The sequence below is a fragment of the Schistocerca americana genome, chromosome 3 (genome assembly GCF_021461395.2).
Source record: "Schistocerca americana isolate TAMUIC-IGC-003095 chromosome 3, iqSchAmer2.1, whole genome shotgun sequence".
Lineage (NCBI taxonomy): Eukaryota > Metazoa > Arthropoda > Insecta > Orthoptera > Acrididae > Schistocerca > Schistocerca americana.
Genome location: NC_060121.1, coordinates 171580864 through 171608209, shown reverse-complemented (window position 1 = coordinate 171608209; position 27346 = coordinate 171580864). Strand labels below are relative to the sequence as shown.

At 42.1% G+C, this 27346-nt stretch overlaps 1 protein-coding gene and 2 non-coding genes across 4 annotated transcripts in view; 2 read left to right on the top strand and 1 right to left on the bottom strand.

The window, feature by feature from the left end:
- Positions 1–483: 483 nt before the first annotated feature.
- The window catches only part of LOC124607029 (charged multivesicular body protein 3), a 62242-nt gene continuing 35379 nt past the window's right edge, over positions 484–27346 (bottom strand). For both annotated transcript variants that reach the window (XM_047139195.1, XM_047139194.1), the window contains one exon: positions 484–2011. In XM_047139195.1, the coding sequence (XP_046995151.1) occupies positions 1838–2011 (174 nt within the window). In that variant the 3' untranslated portion in view covers positions 484–1837. The remainder of the gene's footprint in view (positions 2012–27346) is intronic.
- On the top strand, positions 2542–2616 carry Trnas-cga. Its single transcript has one exon. It is a non-coding gene; the product is annotated as a tRNA-Ser (tRNA).
- Positions 2843–2917, top strand: Trnas-cga. The gene has a single exon. It is a non-coding gene; the product is annotated as a tRNA-Ser (tRNA).

The window sequence follows — 27346 nt, the reverse complement described above, 5'->3', positions numbered from 1 at the left end:
ATCTTGCATAAGGATCGCGAAGACAAGATAAAAAAAAAACAGAGCTCGTATGGAAGCACACAGACAATTGTTTTTCCCGCACTCCATTTGCAAGCATAATGGAAATAGGAATGGCTAGTAGTGGTACAAGCTACTCTTCCCCACGCTTGGTGTGGTGGCTTGTGGAGTATGTACGTAGATCGAGCTGACGATGTGTGTCCCCTCCAACAGCAGAATGTCTAACAAACCAGTGCAATGTTGAAAGCAATATTTTCGAGATGACAGCTCCCTGTGAACCTGCTAACTGCACTAAATAAAAATTACATTTTAATGTAACAGCACATGTGAAAAGCAAATAGTATATTAAAAATGAGATTACCATATACTTCTCTGATGAATATGAGTCCACCATTTAAAAGTATAGTGGTTGAAAGTACCTGGGTTGTGTATACTGAAAAGCATTTGTCGTAGAAATCCATTTTATATATGTAAAAAAATGAAACATTTAAGTGAACAAATGTGCTTTATTCAACAAGGAAAATAAACTATAAAAAGCACAACAGAGTGGTTTATTTTTAAGTACAAGCGATTAATGTTTTTTATTTAGGAATTAAATCAAAAATTATTTACATCATCAAAACTTTTAAAGCTGCATATAAATAGGTTCTAAGCTCACTATTATGTACATAGTGTCAGGCTTTCTCCAAACTGTAAAAGAATAATTTCATAAATAACACACACACTCTCTCTCTCTCTCATTCACACACACACACACACACACACATACACACTTATTCTGCAATTACAAAGCACAATTACAATATGTGGATTGTTAAAGAAGAAGGTTTCCTGTATGTTTGAAGGCACTCCACCAGGCAGAACGACATAACGAAAAGAACAAATTTAAAGTTCTTTGCAATGGTGTTTTACAAAACACATCTGTTTGATGTACACATAATACATTCAGCTCATTTTTCATAATTACACTCTTCTTTCAGATCCTTCATTAAAAAATTGAATGTTTCACCAGTAAATACTGCTTACCTATCGTAAACAAAGTGAAGTCTTGCAGCTGCTGGTTTGACTGCTGAATGTACAATGAGCCACTTTAAGATCGGCTTCTTATTTCTGGACTATGTGCCCCTAATTTACACTTAGATGAGAGTCAGGGGCTATTAGACGTTGAATTTTATGGCTTAATTACAATGACAATCTTCCATATGCATACAATAAAATCTGACAAAAGGTATCACTTTCCTTTCACAGATGCATTAATGTTCTTTCCAAGTAAGATTAACTGGTTCAAACAGCATTCAGAATATCATTTTGTTAGATACCTGGATAATGAACACATTTAACTGATCTAAATTGGATGTTATGACCATATCACAGAGAAGTGGCACATAATTAATGCAGAGTAATACTTCATTGCACGGTGTCTGGACTAAACATACTCATATTTTCATCCTTAAGTTTTGTGTAGAACAGAAAAATATTCAGGGCTTTTGAATTATTACTCCGAAGAGCTGTATTTACTTTTTTGCCAGTTAACATGATTGATCCTTCACAAGTTGTACAGACTGCATTACATACCAAACAAATCAAATGTGTTCCCTTTTATTGTCTCTACTTCGTTCAAAAATACTGTTGACAAATCTACAAAATGAGGTACAAAATCATTAAATACTATCGCAATATTAAAAATATTTTTGTACATTAGTAGAACAGTATTCTTGGCCTTCTTGTTAATTACAGCAAATTACATAAACTAATACTTTGTGGCAGCTGTCTCCAGATATGTCAGTAAAACAGAATTGCTAGAAATATGTCACAGGAATACAAACAGTGCAGCTTCACATTAACTTCGGAGAGCCTGCAGCCTGCTCTGCATGTCCTCGAGTTCATCCTCATCTTCCAGTGGCAGACCAGCATCTGCTGAGGCTTCAGCAACAACGGACGCTGCTGGAGGAAGGGAGTCCGTGACGGCAGCCGGGGCTTTGCCCAGAGTGCCTGCTGTCAGCTCCCACAGAACCTGTAAATTTTAAACAATTATAATGTACTAAACAGAAAAGCAAGATATGCCAAACTACAGCAATGATGGGGGAAGAAACTTGCAGAACTAGCTATAGTTTCAATAGGTCAGCTCCCCAGAACACTTGAGACCTACAGGATTTGGAAAGATGAAAGGTCGTGGGCACTTTATGAATAAGGCAAAGCAGTTTCAGCAATCATAGTAACTAACAGCTCATGTAAGAATAGGGAAAATTGTACAGGAAAGGCCTTGGGAAAACAGTCTGCATACCAGAATGAGATTTTCACTCTGCAGCAGTTTCACTCTGCAGTGGAGTGTGCGCTGATATGAAACTTCCTGGCAGATTAAAACTGTGTGCCGGCCCGAGACTCGAACTCGGGACCTTCGCCATGGCTAAGCCATGTCTCCGCAATATCCTTTCTTTCAGGAGTGCTAGTTCTGCAAGGTTCGCAGGAGAGCTTCTGCAAAGTTTGGAAGGTAGGAGACGAGGTACTGGCAGAAGTAAAGCTGTGAGGACAGGGCGTGAGTCGTGCTTGGGTAGCTCAGTTGGTAGAGCGCTTGCCCGCGAAAGGCAAAGGTCCCGAGTTCGAGTCTCGGTCCGGCACACAGTTTTAATCTGCCAGGAAGTTTCATATCAGCGCACACTCCGCTGCAGAGTGAAAATCTCATTCTGGAAACCTCCCCCAGGCTGTGGCTAAGCCATGTCTCCGCAATATCCTTTCTTTCAGGAATGCTAGTTCTGCAAGGTTCGCAGGAGAGCTTCTGTAAAGTTTGGAAGGTAGGAGACGAGGTACTGGCAGAAGTAAAGCTGTGAGGACAGGGCGTGAGTCGTGCTTGGGTAGCTCAGTTGGTAGAGCGCTTGCCCGCGAAAGGCAAAGGTCCCGAGTTCGAGTCTCGGTCCGGCACACAGTTTTAATCTGCCAGGAAGTTTCAGTCTGCATACCCTTTAATCAGCCATACCTCCATCTATTTTCACCCTCATTATGTCATCGTCGTCATCTTCATCGTCATCATCATCATCATCATCAATAAGTTATTAGAAAGTAAATGTAAATTGAAGCTTCATGCAAACAGATAATAATATGAACATTTTGTGAGTCTGCTACACTGATATACTTTTAGCTGAACTTTTTAATAACTGTAAGCTAAACTTAAGAAATGATAGGAATGGAAGTCTGAGCATGAGTACATGCGGAATCCCTTACCTATACCAAGCTAAATATTATTCATAAACAGTGCAACAGCTATGGCTTTTTAGAATGAACTGAACTGAGAAAAGTACCTCTTTAAAAGTATCATGGTTGACAAAATCATTTTCACTTAATATAAAAAGCATGGAGATGAAGTCACAATGAATTATCAGACAATGATTTTGACTGTTAAGCTCAACAGTTATCAATGAATGTCGTGAATAGCATTTATTTTCATTTTAAATGACTTGTCTAGAACCCATTATCAGCAAGCAAGTCTATGCATTAGCTGTTGAAAAGATCATTTGAATAGTGTATTAATAGCTCAAAATTGTTAATGGACACTAAGGCAGTTAAAAAGTACATAAATAAATAGAAATTGGTATCGAATATTGTTTCTGAACTACTGAATGAGTAGACTGTGTATACATCTTTCCAAAACAGTGTATATTACTCTCATACTGGCTTGAAAAATGCACCTCTGTAAAAAATATTGTACAATAATTTCATATTTACTTTATCAATCTGCACCAAAAAGAAAATTCACTTGAGAAAAATGTAAAATTACTACAAGATAGAATGGCTGGGCACTGATTATCTTCAAGGGGTGAAATTCCTGTAGTGTCAATACACAAATTAAAAAATCATTACTGTTTTACTATCTTTCAAAACTTTTAGTCCCTTCCTCATGGGAGGTAAGAGGGATAGATTTGGCTTGGTGAAGGAGGGACATGAAACTCAAATTCTAGGAAGAAGAGAGGGAGGGGGGAAGACACTCCTCATCTTACAACAGGGTTTCCCACCTTCCCAAATCTATCCCTCTTTCCTTCTTGAGGAAGAGGCTAACGTTACTGAAAGCTAGGACAGTTTTTTCATATTTAAATGTTCGCATTAACAGAACTGATATTTCATCTTGTGAGGTCTGCACTAGTCTGCCATTCTGTCTTTTGCAATTTTAAAAATTGTTATGCTCTTTGGAACTTTTATTCTTAAAATACACAAGAACATTAAATACTTTTATTATTATTATTATTATTATTTTTATTGACACACACGTGATCAACAACATGCTTCATATTCACATTTCAACAAACTCCCTTCCAGTTTTTAAATACAGATTTAAGGCATTTCATGAAAAATAAATAAATAAATATATAAATAAATAAATAATTTCTCAAAATAAACTACACGTGGTCACATGTTACACACTAATTCTTGCAAATTTCATTCATGAAGGATCTACCTTGATATAGGAATAAGTTAACCGTCAGGTTGTCAGACCTGCGATTCTGACATCATCTGCCAATAAGAAATAATTCATGAAACAAGGTGGTGTTAACTTAACAATGTTGGTAGCTTCACCATTAGCTTAATTCCTGGCATGTGTCATTTAATGTGTGAGAGTTTAACCCTTCGTGTATGCCTTTTTGTAGCAACTCAGCGAAGATAAGGTTTTTGCTATCCTGTGAAAAATATGATCAACTGACAATTTTTTGATGATTTTATTTTTGTCATTTAGGACCAAAAACTATGGTGGTACATGTACCACCACAGCACCTTTTTGAGGTATTGCAACTGCTGGTAACTACATTTCCCACTTCCCTTTTGTATGCTGTTACATGCTGTCATTACATGTAAAAAAAATAATGAACAATGTTTTCAGTTTTTATTTTCTGTTTTCTTTTACTATAGTCAAAAAATATTTGTTATCAATATTAAAGTTTACTTACTACAATGTGAAAACGACCCTTGAAACTATATCATGCAATAAAGGGTTGGGTTGTTTTTGGGGGAAGAGACCAAACTGCGAGGTCATTGGTCTCATCGGTTTTAGGGAAGGACGGGAAGGAAGTCGGCCGTGCCCTTTCAAGGGAACCACCCCGGCATTTGCCTGGAGCGATTTAGGGAAATCACAGAAAACCTAAATCAGGATGGCTAGACGTGGGATTGAACCATCGTCCTCCTGAGTGTGAGTCCAGTGTGCTAACCACTGCGCCACCTCGCTCGGTCGCAATAAAGGTATGAACCGATATAGGCCACAATAATGTACATTGCAGAAGCAAAGCAATGTGTTCTGTCAACAGTAGTGATCCCACGACAAACAGTAACTGACTGTTGTAGCTGTTTTCAAACATCTGGTGCAGTTTACTACCACAAGATGTCAGGCATAGACAGAGGTGGTAAAACGTATTCACAAAAGCTTTGGGATACCCCTAAGTTGGTGGTAAGTATACTTCCAAAGCTCCTTCCAGAAACTACATTGGCAGTAACCATACTTCCCAATAACCATTAAAACACGATTGTTTGGTGGGATATATACTTCCCACAGTCCTGAAGGCTATATTTCACAACAAACAGAAACTACAGCAGGTGCAGCAGACTGCTACTAGATGCCAGGAGTGTACAGATGTGGTAACACATATTCATTTGACCACTGTAAAGAAATACATTTAGTGGGAAGTATATCCCCACAGCCCACGAAAGGGTTAAAAGAGAGAAATAAGCATCTAGTAACAGAAACGAATTGGTAGTGCTAAAAAAGGGGAGTATATTACCTGTGGCAAGAGGCACACCTCTTGCACCTGTCATGCAAAGACTTCAGCACATAAAATACTTTACGGGCAAGCTTAAAAGCACAGCATAATATTATGCCAAAAGGATGAAAAATCTTGAATGTATGTGGACAAGTAGACATGTAAGTTTAAGAAATAAGAAATTTGTTGTATGCATAAAACCAATGTCAGAGAAATGCCCCTTAAGGTCAGGTTTGCAGAGAAAGTTATTCCCTCCACACTTCCCCAAAGCTGGTACAGAAGGGTACAGCATTATATGGTGTTATAATGTCTACTGACATGTAATAATGTGAAGAACACTCAGCAGATACTGTTTTGTCAGCTGGCAGTATAGGTAAAAAGATATCTAGTTTTAGTCAACCCTGCAGACAGGTCAGTGAAATGCATTCATCAAAGGTATGTAATACTAGCATAGGTACTCAACAGACACACTGGAGAGGGTCCTCTTGCTACATGATGAGCTCATAGATAAGTTTGGCGTGGTTAATACATAAGCAGCATATAATGAGGATTTCTTTTTGAGAGATTTGGGGTAATTTTTACCATTCCTTATAGTTTCTTTGATAACATATTTTGTTAGGAGATACAGTAATTTGCCATTCTGTTCCCCCAATGCCTTCGGAGTGTGGTGTAGCAAATGCGACCTTAGATCAGTGCCTGGGGATCCTAGTTATAACATGTCCACTGTTGTGCACTGAATGAGGTAGTGCAGTGGTTAACACACTGGAGTTATGTTCAAGGTGATAATGGTTCAAATCTGCATCTGGCTGTCCTGATTTGCTTTCCGTGAATTTATCAGTTCTTCTTCGATTCCCTACAATACACTTTTGAGAAAAGGGATTCTCAGCATATACGGCTACGAAGACAAAATACTATAACAGACTGGATGCTGAACCTGAGATGAGTCTTCACAGCTCTCTTCTAAAATGCCTTACATTAACAGTTGGGCCAAAATGAAAATATATAATCATACGTCCCATAAAGTGGAAACAATTTTATCAATTTACAGTGGAATCAATACACTGTTATTTTACGTACTTTATTATTGCGAGTTTTTTGGTTACTGTTGTAGAAGTCAGTCGTGTATAATGAATCTATTTTTGGATAACTTTCATTAAATTATTGTCATTTAAGGGTGAACTTTGTTTAACACTTCGTTTAAGAATCATGAAAGAAGGTTGTATACATGGAAGAACCCTGGAGATACTAAAAGGTATCAGATAGATTATATAATGGTAAGACAGAGATTTAGGAACCAGGTTTTAAATTGTAAGACATTTCCAGGGGCAGATGTGGACTCTGACCACAATCTATTGGTTATGACCTGTAGATTAAAACTGAAGAAACTGCAAAAAGGTGGGAATTTAAGGAGATGGGACCTGGATAAACTAAAAGAACCAGAGGTTGTACAGAGATTCAGGGAGAGCATAAGGGAGCAATTGACAGGAATGGGGGAAATAAATACAGTAGAAGAAGAATGGGTAGCTTTGAGGGATGAATTAGTGAAGGCAGCAGAGGATCAAGTAGGTAAAAAGACGAGGGCTAGTAGAAATCCTTGGGTAACAGAAGAAATATTGAATTTAATTGATGAAAGGAGAAAATATAAAAATGCAGTAAGTGAAACAGGCAAAAAGGAATACAAAAAATATTATGGAAATGGAAGAGGATGTAGATGAAGATGAAATGGGAGATATGATACTGCGTGAAGAGTTTGACAGAGCACTGAAAGACCTGAGTCGAAACAAGGCCCCCGGAGTAGACAATATTCCATTGGAACTACTGACGGCCGTGGGAGAGCCAGTCCTGACTAAACTCTACCATCTGGTGAGCAAGATGTATGAAACAGGCGAAATATCCTCAGACTTCAAGAAGAATATAATAATTCCAATCCCAAAGAAAGCAGGTGTTGACAGATGTGAAAATTACCGAACTATCAGCTTAATAAGTCACAGCTGCAAAATACTAACACGAATTCTTTACAGACGAATGGAAAAACTAGTAGAAGCCAACCTCGGGGAAGATCAGTTTGGATTCCGTAGAAACACTGGAACACGTGAGGCAATACTGACCTTACGACTTATCTTAGAAGAAAGATTAATGAAAGGCAAACCTACGTTTCTAGCATTTGTAGACTTAGAGAAAGCTTTTGACAATGTTGACTGTAATACTCTCTTTCAAATTCTAAAGGTGGCAGGGGTAAAATACAGGGAGCGAAAGGCTATTTACAATTTGTACAGAAACCAGATGGCAGTTATAAGAGTTGAGGGACATGAAAGGGAAGCAGTGGTTGGGAAGGGAGTAAGACAGGGTTGTAGCCTCTCCCCGACGTTATTCAATCTGTATATTGAGCAAGCAGTAAAGGAAACGAAAGAAAAGTTCGGAGTAGGTATTAATATCCATGGAAAAGAAATAAAAACTTTGAGGTTCGCCGATGACATTGTAATTCTGTCCAGAGACAGCAAAGGACTTGGAAGAGCAGTTGAATGGAATGGACAGTGTCTTGAAAGGAGGATATAAGATGAACATCAACAAAAGCAAAACAAGGATAATGGAATGTAGTCTAATTAAGTCGGGTGATGCTGAGGGAATTAGATTAGGAAATGAGGCACTTAAAGTAGTAAAGGAGTTTTGCTATTTGGGGAGCAAAATAACTGATGATGGTCGAAGTAGAGAGGATATAAAATGTAGGCTGGCAATGGCAAGGAAAGCGTTTCTGAAGAAGAGAAATTTGTTAACATCGAGTATAGATTTAAGTGTCAGGAAGTCATTTCTGAAAGTATTCGTATGGAGTGTAGCCATGTATGGAAGTGAAACATGGACGATAAATAGTTTGGACAAGAAGAGAATAGAAGCTTTCGAAATGTGGTGCTACAGAAGAATGCTGAAGATTAGATGGGTAGATCACATAACTAATGAGAAAGTATTGAATAGGATTGGGGAGAAGAGAAGTTTGTGGCACAACTTGACCAGAAGAAGGGATCGGTTGGTAGGACATGTTCTGAGGCATCAAGGGATCACCAATTTAGTATTGGAGGGCAGCGTGGAGGGTAAAAATCGTAGAGGGAGACCAAGAGATGAATACACTAAGCAGATTCAGAAGGATGTAGGTTGCAGTAGGTACTGGGAGATGAAAAAGCTTGCACTGGATAGAGTAGCATGGAGAGCTGCATCAAACCAGTCTCAGGACTGAAGACCACAACAACAACAAGGGTGAACATAAGACCAGGTTTTGCTTCCTTTAGGTCTGCATAAAATATTTAGTATTTCAAAAGGAATCTGTTTGAGAACTGCTGGTGTCAAGGACAACCACTCTCTCCAAACCAACACTGATCCATCTAAAGACAGATCTCTTCCTGAGTAATACACTTGACACAGTCTATTGTTAAAATAATTTACCTGATGTAGAATTTTGTCCAATCTCATCTGCTTTTGTCTCTCCTAGCCAGAGATTTCAAGCAAAATGTAATGAGCGTAAGATGATCATATATCTGTCTCAGCCCACGCTCATCACTATTCCTCTATTTTGAAAGAGGATCTTCCATCTAGTAGTCTTGTAATTGGACGGATTTCACTTTACCCATATGTAATGAAGTACCCAAGATGCCAAGTCTTTCATCTACACCAACATGTTTCCACCTACAAATCAGAGAACTGATCTACATATTATCACTCAGAAATACCTTCACAACATTGTTTTACATTTAGTCAACTATACACTGGAGCACATTACCTGTAAATAATAGCCTAAACAAATCCACTGTATAATGCTAGTAAGATGAACAAGCAAACATTATCATTTGTAAACAGATGGTACAGCATGTCATGAGGTTCATCATGGCAAGTTTCACCCGATTTATTAACTTTGTCAGTGCCGCTTCTTCATTATTGACAATTGCATCACCATTATTGGCTGTATCTTTTGATTCTGCACTTTCACAAAACATTTGAGAGTTTTGCTTTCATACTATCATGATTTTGCCACGTTTCTGCATCCTCAAGATTCCAGCTATTCTCCTACAATTCTTTGACACTGAACACAAGATCATTATCTTTCAATACATTCAACACACTTTTTAGTGTTAGAAGCTCCCAGTGTTGGTTAATTGGTCGCTGTTCCAAATAATGTATGTCACTAACAATTAAACTCAAGAAAACAAAACTGTGAGCACAAAAAAGCTCCTGAAGACTTTATTGCTTGTTCCAACATATTTACAGCTGATAAACTAACTGAATAATAAACCTACTGATGAACAATTATACACACCTGTCACAATTTTTCGCCAGTCTCAGAAAAGCTTATAAGTTTTAGCGGCAATGGACTAGAGGCTTGTGTTGACACTTTTAAGCATCAGCTGCAGAGAATTGTTAAACCACATGGTGTGAGTGACATCATTCATGACATATTGCTCCCAACATTCCTTTTTATATGTATTTATTTTTTATTAAGAGTTGTATCTTGCCAGAATCATTCACGCATAATTAAATTAGACTCCGAGAGATTGTGTTCATATGCTCTTGTAAGCTCTCTAATAGCCTCTGCTAATAGTCTGAACTATGAGGCATCAGCTGCCATTGGTGAAGGCATAAAGAACAATGTATTGTTGCACCTGCAGTACATATGATCACACCAGTAGCAACTTTTAGCACACTACCAATTTCTTTATCCTGGGTGAATTTTAACAGCCTTTTTGAAGTGTAGTCTTGCTAGCTCTATTGTCTAATAGATCAACATGGTAAAAATTTGTTAGTTCTTCAGCTCTGTAAGGATAGCATGATTAGGAAGTGGTCACTAACACAAAGCACTCCATGGACGCTCCACTGGGTTGTAGGTACTATAGGTAGTGACCTAAAATGTTGAAGCTCAGCTTGTTAGTAAGCGGAGTTCAAATACTGAAAGAAGCGATTCTATTATCTGTTCTCTAGACAATTGGGAACTTGTAGCTCCTGTTTCTAATGTGGTGATACAAGGCACTTGATTGCTACAGGTATTTTGTATTAAGATGCCACATCAGTACGAGGGGTGTTTGAAAAGTCCGTGCAAAAATAAAAAACTACTTACGTGTTTGGGGTAAACCTTTTTTATTTTTCGACGTAGTCTCCATTTATACTTATTCATTTTGTCCAGTACTGTTCTAATTTGTTGATCCCTTCCGAATAATAGGAATTGTCCAAGTCTGCAAAATAGCTATTGCTGCAATCACCTCCTCATTTGAATAAAATCTTTGTCCCACTAGCCATTTCTCCAAATTGCGGAACAAATAGTAGTCCGAGGGAGCCAAGTCTGGAGAATAGGGTGGATGTGAAATGAGTTGGAATGTTTTCCATTAAATCTGTGACCACAACTGCTAAGGTGTGTGCCGGTGCAGGGTCGAGATGGAGAGAGACTTTTTTGTGGTCCAATCGCCAGCAATTTTCTTGCAGCTCGGTTTTCAAAAGGTCCAATAACGATGAATAATATGCACCTGTAATAGTTTTACCCTTTTCCAGATAACCGATGAGGATTATCCCTTGCGAATACCGAAAGACAGTCGCCATAACCTTCCCTCCTGAAGGAATGGTCTTTGCCTTTTTTGGTGCAGATTCTCACTTGGTAACCCATTGTTTAGATTATTCTTTGGTCTCAGGAGTATAGTAATGTATCCATGTTTGATCCACAGTGATGAAACGACACAAAGTCCTGCGGATTCTTCCTGAACAGCTGCAAACCATTCTTGCAACACTTCACACAATTCCAAGCATGAGCAATCGCAGAACCCGTCTTGCGGATAGCTTTCTCATGTCCAAATGTTTACGCAAAATATTATGTACCCATTCATTTGAGATGCCCACAGCACTAGCAATCTCCCACACCTTAACTCTGTATTGGATCAATGTACTGAAAGTGATCAATTTAAGCGTTAACACCTGTGTACTATGCGTCTGAGGTAGAATGTTTTCTTCAGAGGCAAGGCTGAAGACACCCCTATTTAACCTGTTGTCCATCTGAACAGTCTGAAGTGGCTGAATTCTTCATTGTTTCAGGTTAGCTAGCAACTCAGTAGTTTGATGTGAATGATACAGATGAAATATATCCTGTGTTATACTGAGATAAAATAGGGAGTAAAAGTGGTTGGTTTTTCTTGCAGTCTATCAAATTGTGACTATGCAGCAGTTCATTTTTTTAAATAACAGATACACATTTATCATCTCTAATGCAGCTTCTCCCCCCAAAGTGATACTTAACATGATCGACAAGAATAAATGTTTTCTTGCAATAAATCTCCATCAGTTCTAGAGCATACCAGATACTGAGTATTTTCTCTTAGTGTGTTTCTCCATCCTTGGTTGTAGCCCCCATGGTATGGTCAGACAGAGTTGGGGATGCTATGGCAATACAATTTTCTGTTTTGAGACAGTCAAGTTAGTATGGTCATTGGTTTGTGTAAGTTTCATTAGCGATCAACCATTGCCGGCATAGAGGTTGCAGACAAGGCCCAAGTTCCAAGGAATGCTGACCAGAATGACAGGTGTGGCGGATCAAAGTTCTGTAGAGCCATGCAGGTGTCTCAAGGGCCCCATCTGGCCTCCCAACTGTGGTGCCACAGTGACATTGCAGTCTGCAGAGGAAGAAGAGATGGATGTGTCTGATGCTGTGCCCACATGCCAAGCTGCAGCCAACTCCAGGTGATGCAGCCTGATGCAGCCTAAACACCTTAAAGACTTGGCACCCCAGCACAGTTACATGTGTGAAACCCCGAATATGGGAGAAGGTGGTCCTCTCCTATTGACAGTAGCCATGGATACTTCTGAAAATTGGAAGTTTTACGGACTCACGCTGGTGACGAAGACAGCCGTCAGCATGTAGAATTTGAAGTTGAGATGAGGTCCACATCACTGTTTCAATAGTTACTACATTGGGCATGTGGCATACCACTGCTCGATGCCCGATATCTGTGTGCAGTGCGCTGGCAGCCATACATGCCAGTACTGTTCACTACTAAGGGAGAATGAGATGATGTGAAAAAACTTTGGCAGTAAACACATGATGAGTTATTGAAGCTGCGAGAAATTTAAAGCTGCGTTAGCTCGCGAATGTGGATTACCCTACAGGGCATCCAAAAAGCAGAGGGCAGTCCACCCCAACCACCATCTGCACCATCCAGAGGTGTGATATCAGCAATACAAAGGAGCATTCCTACCGACGTACTCGCTGATGCACCAGTGAGCGAGAGCCAGGAGAGATAGATGTGGCAGCCATGGCTGCTCCAAACCATAGAAGATAGTGCTCACGTACCAGGATGCACACCCTGCAGGTGCAGATGGGCTGCCTGCATGAGACTAAAATGTGAGGCGGCCCACATGCACCAATGTTGGTGGAACAGGAGACCACAATCTCTGCCCAAAGACCTACATGGGGAGCTTTCTAGTTTAAGGCAAGTGTAAGGCGACCACGCACTGTGGATAAGTTGAGTACCATATAACTTTTAAAAAAATATGGTGGGAGGGAAATCTAACCAACACGGGGGAAAAATTAAGCAAAAAATTATTTCTTGGGTAAGAATTAAAATGGAAAGAAATTATTGAAATCAAAAGAAATTATTAAAATGAGGACTTGCAAAGTTTGCAGTCCTTTCAGTTGTCTCTTACAATAGGTAGGAGTTGCAGTAGGTCTATTAAAAACTCGGTATTGCATGGGACATATATGATGATCACATGGAAGATAGTACAGCTCATCATATACATACATACAAAAGAATCATGAGCCATCCTGGGGCAATTAAATCAGATGTCCTTTACTGTTCCCAAGACCTGGAGGAAAAGAAAGCATCATGCAACAAACTCGTAGTACTTTTGCCCACATTAATAAATGACATCAAAGAAAATTAGAAAAGAATATTGTACCATATGTAAATTTACCACCTACACTATGTCACAGTAAGGAACTGCTGGTACCAGTGACTCCTGAGAATGTGTCAGCGAGTGACCATGAATGCATTACATGCCCAAAATTCTAAGTCACCCTGTAAACCAAATGTACAACAGTTTTCTGTTTCAAGAGGGTTTCAACAATCTTGTTTGAGATTTTAATTTGTCAAAGCAACAGAATGAATTTTTACCTTTCAGATTACAAGATTAAAAGTTCTCTTTTGACGTATTAAAGTGTTTTTCATGACTGCCATGTTGTTTCTACTGGTTATTTGTACCAGGTAGGTGACATGGTCTTCTGGAGTGATATTTAATCTGTTAAAAAAGACTCTTGACCATGATTTCAGTATAAATGAATAGTTGAAATAGTGCATTGCAAACCACCAGCTGTACCAAAACAACTTTATTCCTTTAGCAATTTCAGCTCACAAAACCATTGTTACTGAAGGGAAAGCTGGATATTAGTGATTTACACTTACATATCAGTATATTGGCACCTCACTGATGGTTGGCTGGTTAACTGATTGGGGGAGGGGACCAAATAGTGACATCATTGGTCCCATGATCTAAGGTGACAGAAACCGAGGGAGGAAATACACAAACAGCACAGTCCAGTTAAGCAGAATGGAAAATGCATTGGTGCACCAGCACCACTGTTCACCTTTCCCAATCCTCGTACCGTGGCATGATCACGACACAATGTGTTCAACACCAGGGGAAGAGGACTCAAGAAAATGGGAAACAAAATGGCACAAAAGACCAGACAAATCATAGGGAAAATGGGGGAAGAACGTGGTTGGTGTGGAGGCAAGGTCAAGGGCTCCATAACCAACACCAAAGCTAACCATGGGACTTCAATCCCAGAGGGAAATTCAGGTACTTAAACCTGGGAGAACAAACCACTTTCATGAAGAAAATCAAGGACAGACGTGACCATGCAAGGGTTGCCCACTAACACCTGGGACAAGAAAGGTGGGAGGGCTCATTTAGTGTCACCTCACTGATATGTATGTGTAAATCACGTATGTCCAGCTTTCCCTTCAGTGATCATGGTTTCGTGAACCAAAACTGGTAGAGGAATAAAGTTGTGGTTTAGAATGCATTGTTTGAAGTACTAGGGTGTTGTAGACTGTTGCTTCAAGAAAATTACATGAGTAGTACCCAACCATAATTTCTTGCAAAGACAATCGGAAAGTCAAATTTATCCATAACGGGGAAGTTTCCTGTTTTCCTTGGTTGTTCATGCAATTAATCAGATGGAGACTTAAGTGAACTATTACCCCATAGTGTATATTTCTCATATTTGACAAAATGAGAAATACAACATTTACAGATATCAAGGCAATTGCAGTTCTGTTCAGTTGTTAACCCTGACAGATAAAACACTGGTGAATTCTGTGCGAGTGGGTTAACAATGCTTTTGGATAAAAGCCATTTAGAATCAACAATGGCCTGAACAGAAGATTGTAGAGAAGATCATTCTTCTGAACCAATAATTTGTATACCTCTATGGCACTACAACTACGTTTTGTCAAAATCTTTGTGAAGCTGTGGACAAATCATCACACAGATTTTTGTTCTTTTGATATGTTCCCAAGAATCAGTGAACCAAAAGTACTTATAAGACCACAAATCAGACTAACTATGCGGGTTGAACATTTAGTTCATTTGTTGATTGATGTTACAAAAGTACACGGTTGTCTTTCACAAGTACTTACAGAGAACTGTTGTGACATTAACCACTGAAATCACACATATGGAATGTAATGTGTAAATAATTACATTTCATGTTCAACCATTTCCAGTTTGTAAAGTTTCATCAAGCCAAATGGATGCTGAAAGTTGTCTGATGGCTGCAGAACCACACAAAAAACTATTTCTAGGTTGAAATATCACAGGAAATTGGGAGCAAAACATTTTACAACACATTACTTCATTTTTCTTTATTCTTACATTAGTATTTGTGTCCAAGTGCTGGTACAGATTTCTTTGCTATTTAGTTCTGGAACTTTTGTTGCAAGAGATTGTCATCTTGTCAGATATGTAGAATACGTAGAATGATGTACGCATTTTCAGAAATGATAATCACAAGACAACTGTGGCCTGACTCAAAAATTCGGGCAGAATAATCTTTCAAAGAAAATGTGTTTTGTTCTTGGAACCATCGTTATTAACAGCAATAAACTAGCAAAAAAGAAATGGAAAGAACTCCTTTATCTTCAACATGATTAGCTCTCCATCAGGAACAGCAGAGGAAAACTTTAAAACTGCCAATGTTGAAATCTTTTCAGGAGAAGGTGGTGGCAGGAACATATTTAGAACTATACCTTTACAAAAACCATGTATATTATGCCACAGTTTCATCTAGATTAGAAAAACTCCTATTTGAAATTGAATTAGAATCTCATTTCACATAATGCGAAACAATACAATTTATTGTGAACTGATAGGCCCCTAGTTATTACTGTACAACATCCAACAAAATGCACATTAATTCAGCTTGTATTGATTCAACTACAATTTTAATGTACAGAATTATGTAATGCAAAATGTAGAGGGCAGGCAATTTTGCTTTATAAAAAGACTGAACAAGACCCAATATGAATTGTAACGTAAATTAACTACACAAATCTTACAGCACTAACTACAAATTTCCACTCAATAAATCCAGTCTTTTGCCCAAAAGTGCTTAGCTCACTTGTAGCATTGTTTGAAGATCATTAAACTTGTCTATTCTTACCGTTTCTTTAACTTTGTGTGTTAACATTTTACAAACGGTAAAAATTTCTAGACTTTGATGTATACAGTTTTATACTGCAGATAACAAGATGGAGCACTTGTTCTAGAAATAAATATGCCACCAGTTAGTTAATAATTTGTCTACAGCTTCCAGTGATATATGGGGCAATATACCATCACTAATAATTCTCATTTAGTTTAAGTTGGACATAGATACAACTACTTTTGGATTTAGAAATAATTTCTTATGTAACATAATACCAATGGCAAAATTTGTCAATGCAAAGTCTATACATTAAGTGTGACAAGTTAATTAATTTTAAAGCACCATAATATTTTCCTTTACAAATACAAAGTATCAGTGTGAAGCTGTAAAATGTGAAATCATAAGTGAGCAGTTTCTTCAAAAACTGTTTGAAAAAGTATTAGTTCCTCAGTAGATATGAATATGTGCACCAACATGTGATCTGGTAGTTGCACAGTGAAAAATGTGGAGGGACAGGTGGATGCTACACCCCTTCAGCACTGACCATCATCTGTTGAAGACTGAGCTGCATCATTAGATACCATATATCGGATGAGATAGTGGTGGTTTTGTTTACCAAATTATCATTACGCAGTTTGTAGCATACTGATGTGATGAACACTACACTGAAACAATATTCAGTTCCTGAATACATCTATACCAATGCAATGATAAATTTGTGATGTTACTATCTGATTTGTTACAGTATCTATCGAGAAATAAGTCCAGTGACGTATTAGAGATTAAAAAGCTGTTCAATGCTACAGTACTGATGATCCCTCTCCTACATGTAATTATGCTCATGTTACCAAATTTATTGTCTAAGTTTGGAAAGTCCAGGTTGGAATATTAACAATATTCCGGAATGGATAGATTGCTGCTCATGGTAAAGATGACACTGAGTTTCACACAGGCTCAATAAAAAGTGTATTAAGCATCAAGCTTTCAGCCGAAGTCGTCTTCAGAGAAGAAAATGCACACACTTTCACACAAATAGATAACCCTCCCACACACATAACCTTTACCTTTATCTCCGGCTGCTGCAGCCAGAAAGCAACTCTTGCACTGAATGCAAGCAGCAATCTAGAGTCGTGTGGGGAAGGGGGAGGAATAGAATGGTATGGGTAGGTGGTGGGAGAGGGGGAGAAGTACTGTCTGTTAGAGCATGGGGGACTAGATGACAGAAGGACAAGGCAGCCAGGTGCAGCATTGGGAGGATGTGGTGGGGGGGATTGGAAGCAGAAAAGGAGAGGAGCAGGGGGGGGGGGGGGGGGGGGGGGAAGATCTGTGGGTGCACTGGCAGAGGGCGGCACTCCCCATTTCCCCTCCACCTCCCTTCGCACCCCCATAACCTCTCAACACTGCTTCTGGTAGCCTTGTCCAATTGTCACCTACTCCCTACACACTTCACCAGTCAGCACACTTCTCTTCCCTCACCCATACCCTGCTCTCTGTCACCGCCCCTCTAAGGACGGGTGCTTTCATTCACAGGTGTATATGTGGACGAGAAAAAAAAAATTCCCGGATTTTCCCTGGATTTCCCGGTTAGAAATACACTTTCTCCCGGATGAAAATACACTTTTTCCGTGTTAAGTAACAGTATACTTCCTCGGAACTGTAAATCTTATCAATCCTTTCAATGGTTGTGGTTTTATACACCGGTGTAAAATTTCCCGGCACTTTAGAAAACGAAACTCGGGGGAAAAAAACAAGTTTTGGAAAGATGTCTGATGTGCAGCAACATGTATACTGCATATTTTCGTATTACGGAAGTATAAATGTGAATTCTGCCAAACACCGGATGTTACTTTTCGAAGGATTGAAATCGATGCAATGTGGTTTTGCAAGCTAGTCGTAGCTCATGTCAAGTGATAGCGCCAGCCGATGACAGCGGACATTCAGAGCGTAGAACATGTGCCAGTCAGCCAATACCAACATCACTGTTAAGTAGCATGAACACACAAACAGGTAAAGGTAATGGTTTAAATTAATATAAACAGTGTTGCTACAAGAAAAGAAAAGCTTTCACGTATAATACTGGTCTCTTAAGATTAATAAGCTACAAGAGAAGCTAAGCTTTCACACATAATGTTGATCTTTTTTTGTGCATGTTACAATTCAAGATACATCACACAAATGTGCCACTAAAATTTTTGACAACAACATAAATCTCTGATCCCAACGCTCTGTGATTTAAGAAATTCATCGGACATTTGCGAACAGAGTTCTTTTTGCTTATAAGGAAATTTACTTTGAAAGTGATGCTTTTCAAACAGCCATTCAGAATATTTTCTAGCGACCTGTTAGAAATTCGTTTCAGCAGTTGCCAGAAAACACCAGATAACAGGCGTCACTGAGCTTGTGCAGCTACGATGATGCAGGAAGCCCGTACGCTCGTACGTGTAAAACATTAAAAGATCTTACATTATGTCATAAGAGAAACAAGACATTAGAGGATATTCCAAGAGCACGGGAATTTTGTGAACCATACTAAAATGCATAATTTGGATTAAAGTGCACATTCGTATGTCCAGATTCAGGTGTAAATTTTCTTGCAGTACCAGTATTGTATTATCTCATGTTTGGTTCTTTGTTATGGCATAATGCCATACGTGCTAGAAGATGAAAACGTGACCTTGAAGTGCAGCAAACAGTTGTAACTAGCCAATAGTGTGGAATTAAACACTTCGTTTCAAATAAATTGACTGCCTCAGCAGAAAAGATTAATAAAAGCAAAATTTATTTAACAAACCGCCAAAAATAACTTCACTGTTCTGCAAGGTGATTAACGCTTGACTGTCAGAAAGGTGGCAACAAAATAAAATCTGAAACTAATATCAGATTGTAGCCTTCCATAATTATGTGAATGTATTTTAATTCACTTGATAGCTTCCGGCCACAGAAATCCATTTTGTTTTCATTTGACGTGAGAGCAATAAACGAAGAGGAAACAGCAAAACCACTTAACAGTAACATGGGTCACGTGGAGACCACCCCCTCCCCACTACAACTCAGACTGATCTGTGCATCAGGTACGGATCTATGATATTTCCGAACCTGGACAATATTAGATAGTGGCGCTCCCCCTCCCTCGAGCGTTTGACGTAGGACACAAAAAATTCAAAAAATCAACTTTTCAAAAATATCTTCATTCTGTAGCGCACATATTTCTGAAGAGTCTGATACATAAAACATATATGTTTGAGGGAATATAAGACATGTTATTTGGTCTTAAAGTGAGCCAAAGTGCAGTGCCACGCCTCTTCACACAGCATTCTTCCATTACATGTCTCTGTATTTCGCTCCGTGGAATTCAAACGTGTAATATTTTGTAATGGGTGCCATCAAACTATATTCAAGCCAGTGGAAATTAAAATGTCCTGTGGTGCCTCTCCCGCTCCCAGTCGGCCGGTTTGACACCCTGCCCCTCTTAAAAAAAAAAATCTCGCAATTAATACTGGATGGGATTATTTGTAACAGGCAGAACAAGAACTCTTCAGAAAATTTGCAGTCCTTACTGCACATTAGCTAATAACTTGCTGTTTTGTGCGACATAAAATTAAATATAGGATACATAAAACGAGTAAAGACAAGAGACAAGCAAGACAGTACACATTTCTTCAATCCTTAAGCCCTAGCTTTTTTTTCCTCTCTAATCTTGCCACAGCTTTATATGGTGTACTTTCCTTTCTGGCAAAGAATCTATTACCTCACCAAAGTTCGTCATTGTTTTGCTACTTGGAAAAACGAAATGTCGTTGTCTAATACTAGAAAAGCTGTTAGTAAAATATTACCCAAGTCTAGTGTGGTTTCTCGATCTGATTACGTGTATTTTGTCACTGTATGCTAGATAAAATGAAACAGGCCTGCCTAATATTGCAGCAGTTGTTACACAAACCAAATAAACGAGACTGTTTTGGCACAAATGGTCATTTTCATAACACGACGGAATATAATTCACAAAGTACCAATATCAAATGCCACTACAAGCAAAAAGATTTACGTTGGGAAATAGTTTCACACTTCATTCATATTCTCTAGCTTCTGAAGCATCAGATCGAAAAGCAGTAGTACGAAATTTTTATATAAATTTGGAATCGTCATATTCTTCCGTAATTTGTGTGAGGCCCAGTTTCTTTTCCTTCTTCGTTCTAACAATCTTGTCACTAATTCTGTAACTATTCCTGACAGTGTCAAAACTTATCCTCTGGTTAAATTCACTAACCCTGTCACAGCCACCGGTTTAGTTATCCTGCATTTATTCCCCGGTCAGGCGCTATTACGTGTTCGTACAACGCGTTTTCTGTGCTACTCCCAGAATAGAACTTTAGTGACTGATAGCCTGGGACTGTATGACTAGCCCTTAGTAGTGTAGTGGTCTGGCCAAAAATTTTCTGTCAAAATTTCATTTTCTTGGATACACGGAGAAGACAATACGTAATCTTTGTTGCCTTTTATTCCTGTTAGTCGTTTATTTCCACTCTGGTAGTCTGACTCTATGGAATTCGCTAGTAATTATAACAACACTGATGATTTGCAAACCACATAAACAGGAATTGGCATTCACCCATTCATCTTATTCCGATCAGCTCGTATAGCCCCGTCCCCTTTTATCTGCAGGAAAGTTTATTTCTAGACGCAACGGGGATTCCCCTGGCAGAGGCATCACATACATCATGCACGCATTCAAAAATCAACTTATAATACATTCAGAAATCAACTTAGAATTTGTTGAAAAATCAGCAGGGATGTGTTCAAAATCGTATGAGTAATGGCTAGACCAACGTGCGCTGGATGCTAGGCACTTTGTGAAACAAGGTCTTTTTCCTCAATAATATGGAGTTGGCGCCCCACCCCTGCTCGCCACCCATGAAACTGCCACCAGGGCAGATACCCCGGTTTGCCCCCGCCCCCTAGTTCCGGGCCTGTTGCACATACGTGAATCTGCCAGCTTAGTCGCACCAATAAAATTTTTCCCGATAGCATCTGGCTACTTGCTGCTGTTGCTTATACAGCTAACTGCCACACTTCTGCAGCCAGAAGCGGGAAAAGGTACAACTCATATGCGACTCAACTGCACATGAGCTTGCTCGCAACCGCTCAAGCGAATCTTATATAAACAGTTGTGGCATCAAGCTCATCGGAGGCAATTTGTTGTTATGAAACATTGCATAGTCGTCCTAAAGCCTTTGACACATTTTGCTGCTGGCAGACGCTTGTATGACCGGTGTGTTTCGTTGTTGTATATGGTGCATTTCCTTTGCAACTTAAGTTTTATTTCCGTTTTTTCCTTTCGTTTGTGTTTTATTGCTGTAGCATTATTCTGCAGCAGCGAGATACAGTAATATTCTTTGTTAGAATAGGTTCTTACCAGTCAAAGTTACAAAAATTTAACTGAAAACTAAAACAATGTAAAATTCCAGGAATTCTAAAAAGTTCCCGGGTTTTTCCCGGTTTTGTCCCGGATGAAAAAATTCCCGGGTTTTTCCTGGATCTCCCGGTTGTCCTGGGTCGTATACACCCTGATTCAATGTGAGAGTTGCATTCTAGCCACAGTGGCCGGAGATAGTGGACATGTGTGCATCAGGTGGACATGTATGCATCAGATGGACATGTGTGTGTCAGGTGTGCCTGCTTGTACGAATGTGTGTTTTGTTTTCTGAAGAATGCTTTGGATGAAAGCCAAAAAATTAGTTTCTTTGTTGTGCTTGTCTGCAACTCAACAAGTCATTTTTAAAGTAGTAATCTATCCTTTTCACAGTATTATTCATTTCAAAACAGTTGTCTTGGCCTTGTTTATGCTCTTATGCCAAAATGTAGGTTGGTTGGTTGGTTGGGGGATTAAAGGGACCAGACTACTATGGTCATCGGTCCCTTTTTCCAAAGACAAAGAACACCCACAGAGAATAAAAACGAGGAACAGAAGAGATCACAGACGATACAGAACAGGAGAGACTGAGACAAAGACAAGACAAAACGAACGAAAACCACATAGAGAATGACGGTGGTTGGCCGACCATAGAAATAAAAAAGAAAAAGCCAACCACTTAGAAACACATTAAAAAATCAGTGTAAAATCATAGGCCAAAGGCCAGAATCAACACAAAACAATAAAATAAAACAGAAACACTCAGATTAAATGATAAAATCCCCCTGCCCGAATAAAACGTAAAACTAAGTCAGCCATAGCGGAGTCGTCTGTTAAAAGGGCAGGGAGCGTATCAGGCAGCGCAAATGTCTGCCTGACCACAGCTAAAAGGGGGCAGGCCAACAGAATGTGGGCCACTGTCAAAGCCGCCCCGCAGCGACATACAGGAGGGTCCTCCCTGCGCAGTAAATAACTGTGTGTCAGCCGGGAGTGGCCAATGCGAAGCCGGCAAAGAACTACCGAGTCCCTGCGAGTGGCTCGCAGGGATGACCGCCACACAGCCGTCGTCTCCTTGACAGCACGGAGTTTATTGGACATTGTCAGTTCGCGCCATTCCTCGTCCCATAGCGCCAAGATTTTGCGGCGGAAGACTGCCCGCAAATCAGTCTCAGGGAGGCCAAGGTCCAGAGATGGCTTGCTGGTGGCCTCTTTCGCCAGGCGGTCAACATGTTCGTTACCCAGGATACCGACATGACCGGGGGTCCACACAAAGACCACAGAGCGGCCGCAACAGGCGAGAGTATGCAGAGACTCGTGGATAGCCATCACCAAACGAGAACGAGGGAAACGCTGGTCGAGAGCTCGTAAACCGCTCAGGGAATCGCTACAGATAACGAAGGACTCACCTGAGCAGGAGCGGATATACTCTAGGGCACGAAAGATGGCGACCAGTTCAGCAGTGTAAACGCTGCAGCCATCCGGCAAGGAACGTTGTTCGGAACGGTCCCCTAGAGTGAGCGCATACCCGACACGACCAGCAACCATCGAACCGTCAGTGTAGACAATACCAGAGCCCTGATACATGGCCAGGATAGAATAAAAGCGGCGGCGGAAGGCCTCTGGAGGGACTGAGTCCTTCGGGCCCTGTGCCAGGTCCAGCCGAAGGCAAGGGCGACGAACACACCATGGGGGTGTATGCAAAGTAGCCCGGAAAGTAGGTGGAACAGTAAAAACCTGAAGCCCAGAGAGAAGCTCTTTGACGCGGACCGCTATTGTACAACCAGACCGGGGCCGACGATCTGGCAGATGGACGACCGATCGCGGGAACAGGAGACGATAATTTGGATGCCCGGGCGAGCTTAGAACATGGGCAGCATAAGCGGCCAGCAAACGTTGGCGTCGGAACCGCAGGGGAGGTACACCTGCCTCCACTAGTACGCTGTCCACGGGGCTGGTGCGGAAAGCACCAGTGGCAAGGCGTATCCCGCTGTGGAGAATTGGGTCCAGCACCTGTAACGCAGATGGGGATGCTGAGCCATAAGCCAGGCTCCCATAATCCAGACGGGACTGGATTAACGCCTGGTAGAGCCGCAACAGGGTAAAGCGGTCGGCGCCCCAGCGGGTGTGGCTCAAGCATCTCAGAGCGTTTAGATGCCGCCAACACGTCTGTTTAAGCTGCCGGATATGAGGCAGCCAAGTCAACCGGGCATCGAAAACCACCCCCAAAAACCTGTGGGTCTCCACCACAGCAAGGAGTTCGTCGGCAAAATAAAGCCGCGGCTCAGGATGGACTGTTCGGCGCCGGCAGAAATGCATAACGCGGGTCTTGGCTGCCGAAAACTGAAACCCATGGGCTACAGCCCAAGACTGCGCCTTACGGATAGCGCCCTGTAGCTGACGTTCAACAGCTGCAATGCTGGGAGAGCTGTAATAAAGGCAGAAGTCGTCAGCATACAGGGAAGCGGAGACAGAGTTACCCACGGCCGCAGCAAGACCGTTAATGGCTATTAAAAACAGACAGACACTTAAAACGGAACCCTGTGGCACACCGTTCTCCTGGACGTGGGAGGAACTATACGAGGCCGCGACTTGCACGCGGAAGGTACGACACGACAGAAAATTGCGGATAAAAATCGGCAGAGGACCCCGAAGACCCCATCCATGAAGCGTAGAAAGAATGTGATGACGCCATGTCGTATCGTACGCCTTCCGCATGTCGAAAAAGACAGCGACCAGGTGCTGACGGCGGGCAAAAGCAGTACGGATGGCCGACTCCAGGCTCACCAGATTGTCGGCGGCGGAGCGGCCTTTACGGAACCCACCCTGAGATGGAGCCAGAAGGCCCCTAGACTCCAGTACCCAATTCAAGCGCCGGCTCACCATCCGTTCAAGCAAGTTGCAAAGAACGTTGGTGAGGCTAATGGGACGGTAGCTGTCCACCTCCAGAGGGTTCTTTCCAGGCTTCAAAACGGGGATGACAATGCCTTCCCGCCATTGCGACGGAAACTCCCCCTCGACCCAAAGACGGTTGTAAAGATCGAGAAGGCGCCGCTGGCAGTCCACTGAAAGGTGTTTCAGCATCTGACAGTGGATGCCATCTGGCCCAGGAGTGGTATCAGGGCAAGCAGCTAGGGCACTGCGAAATTCCCACTCACTGAATGGAGCATTGTAAGATTCCGGGTGGTTGCTGCGAAACGAAAGGCTCCGACGTTCCAGCCGCTCTTTAATGGAGCGGAAGGCCTGGGGGTAATTCGCAGAAGCGGAACTCATAGCAAAATGCTCTGCTAAGCGATGTGCAATGACGTCGGAGTCGGTACAAACGGCTCCATTCAGTGAGAGCGCAGGGACGCTGGCAGGGGTCCGATAGCCGTAGACGCGTCGAATCTTGGCCCAGACCTGCGAGGGAGTGACATGGAGGCCAATCGTGGACACATACCGCTCCCAGCACTCCTTCTTGCCCTGGCGGATAAGGAGGCGGGCCCGCGCACGCAGCCGTTTGAAGGCGATAAGGTGGGCTAAGGAGGGATGTCGCTTGTGACGCTGGAGCGCCCGCCGGCGATCTTTAATCGCTTCAGCGATCTCAGGCGACCACCAAGGCACAGCCTTCCGCCGAGGGGACCCACAGGCATGGGGAATGGCAGATTCGGCGGCAGTAACGATGCCGGTGGTGACCGATTGAACCACCGCATCAATGTCATCGGTAGAGAGAGGCTCAAAAGCGGCAGTGGAGGAGAACAAGTCCCAGTCAGCCTTATTCAGAGCCCATCTGCTAGGGCGCCCAGAACAGTGGCGCTGTGGTAGTGACAAAAAGATCGGAAAGTGGTCACTACCACACAGGTCGTCATGCACACTCCATTGGACAGACGGTAAGAGGCTATGGCTACAGATGGAAAGGTCAATGGCGGAGTAGGTGCCATGCGCCACACTGAAGTGTGTGAAGGCACCATCATTTAACAGCGAGAGATCAAGCTGCGACAATAAATGCTCAACGATGGCGCCTCGACCTGTTGCCACTGACCCACCCCACAGAGGGTTATGGGCGTTGAAGTCGCCCAATAGCAAGAAAGGTGGCGGCAATTGGGCGACCAGTGCAGCCAGGACAAGCTGCGAGACATCACCATCCGGTGGGATGTAAAGACTGCAGACGGTAACAGCCTGTGGCGTCCACACGCGTACAGCGACAGCCTCTAAAGGCGTCTGGAGAGGGACAGACTCGCTGTGCAGAGTGTGAAGGACATATATGCAGACGCCACCAGACACCCTTTCATAAGCTGCTCGGTTCTTATAATAACCCCGATAGCCACGGAGGGCGGGGGTTCGCATTGCAGGAAACCAAGTTTCCTGGAGAGCAATGCAGAAGAAAGGGTGAAGGCTGATAAGTTGGCGGAGCTCAGCTAGATGGTGGAAGAAACCGCTGCAGTTCCACTGGAGGATGGTGTTGTCCATGACTGGGAAAGGCGTGACGGGACTGAGAAGGCAGATTACGCCGCTGGGTCACCTGCTGCCTCCAAGTGAGCACCTGCGCCAGTGCTTTCCATGCCGCCGGAGGGACTGGCGAGATCGAGGTCCTCAGCGGACGCCAGGATCTCCACCTCGTCCTCAGACGCAGAGTTTAAGGGTGGCGGTGGGACAGGTGCCACCGCAATGTCAGGTTGCTTGGGAGCCTTTTTCTTCAACGGCTTCGCACGCTGTGCCTTGGGAGGGTCTGGCTGGGAGGGCCCCACTGGGTCAGTCTCAGGGACGGACGACGACCGTGAAGCCCTATGACCAGCGACCGGTTGTTGTTTCAAAACTTTTCGTGGGTCCGCTTGGACACTGGGCAAAGCCTGGGAAGGGAGGGCCCCAAGGGACCCCTTCCTGGCTGGAGTGGCCGAAGAAGCCCTACGCTTCTCCGGCTGGGAAGGGGGGACGAATGTCCCCGATGGTTGGGATGGTGTTGCTCCTGGAGTAGATGGAGCAACAGTGGGCGAAGTGCCCCCCCACAACCAAGGGGGCCGGTGCATTGAGACATAGCTGAGAGGCAGCAGTACGTGACGACACGGGAGAGGATCGGACTGCTTGTGCAGCAGCGGCATAGGTGGAAGTCATGGGCACGGGATGTAGCCGCTCATATTTCCGCCTTGCCTCGGTGTAGGTCAGGCGGTCCAGGGTCTTATATTCCATTATCCTCCTTTCCTTCTGGAAGATCCGACAGTCCGGTGAGCAGGGGGAATGGTGTTCTCCACAGTTAACACAAATGGGAGGCGGAGCACATGGAGTATCAGGATGCGAAGGACGTCCGCAATCCCGACACGTGATGCTGGAAGTACAGCGAGATGACATGTGCCCGAACTTCCAGCATTTAAAACACCGCATCGGAGGAGGGATATATGGTTTCACATCACAACGGTAAACCATCACCTTAACCTTTTCGGGTAAGACATCACCCTCAAAGGCCAAGATGAAGGCACCGGTGGCTACCTGATTATCCCTCGGACCCCGATGGACGCGCCGGACGAAGTGCACACCTCGTCGTTCGAGGTTGGCGCGTAATTC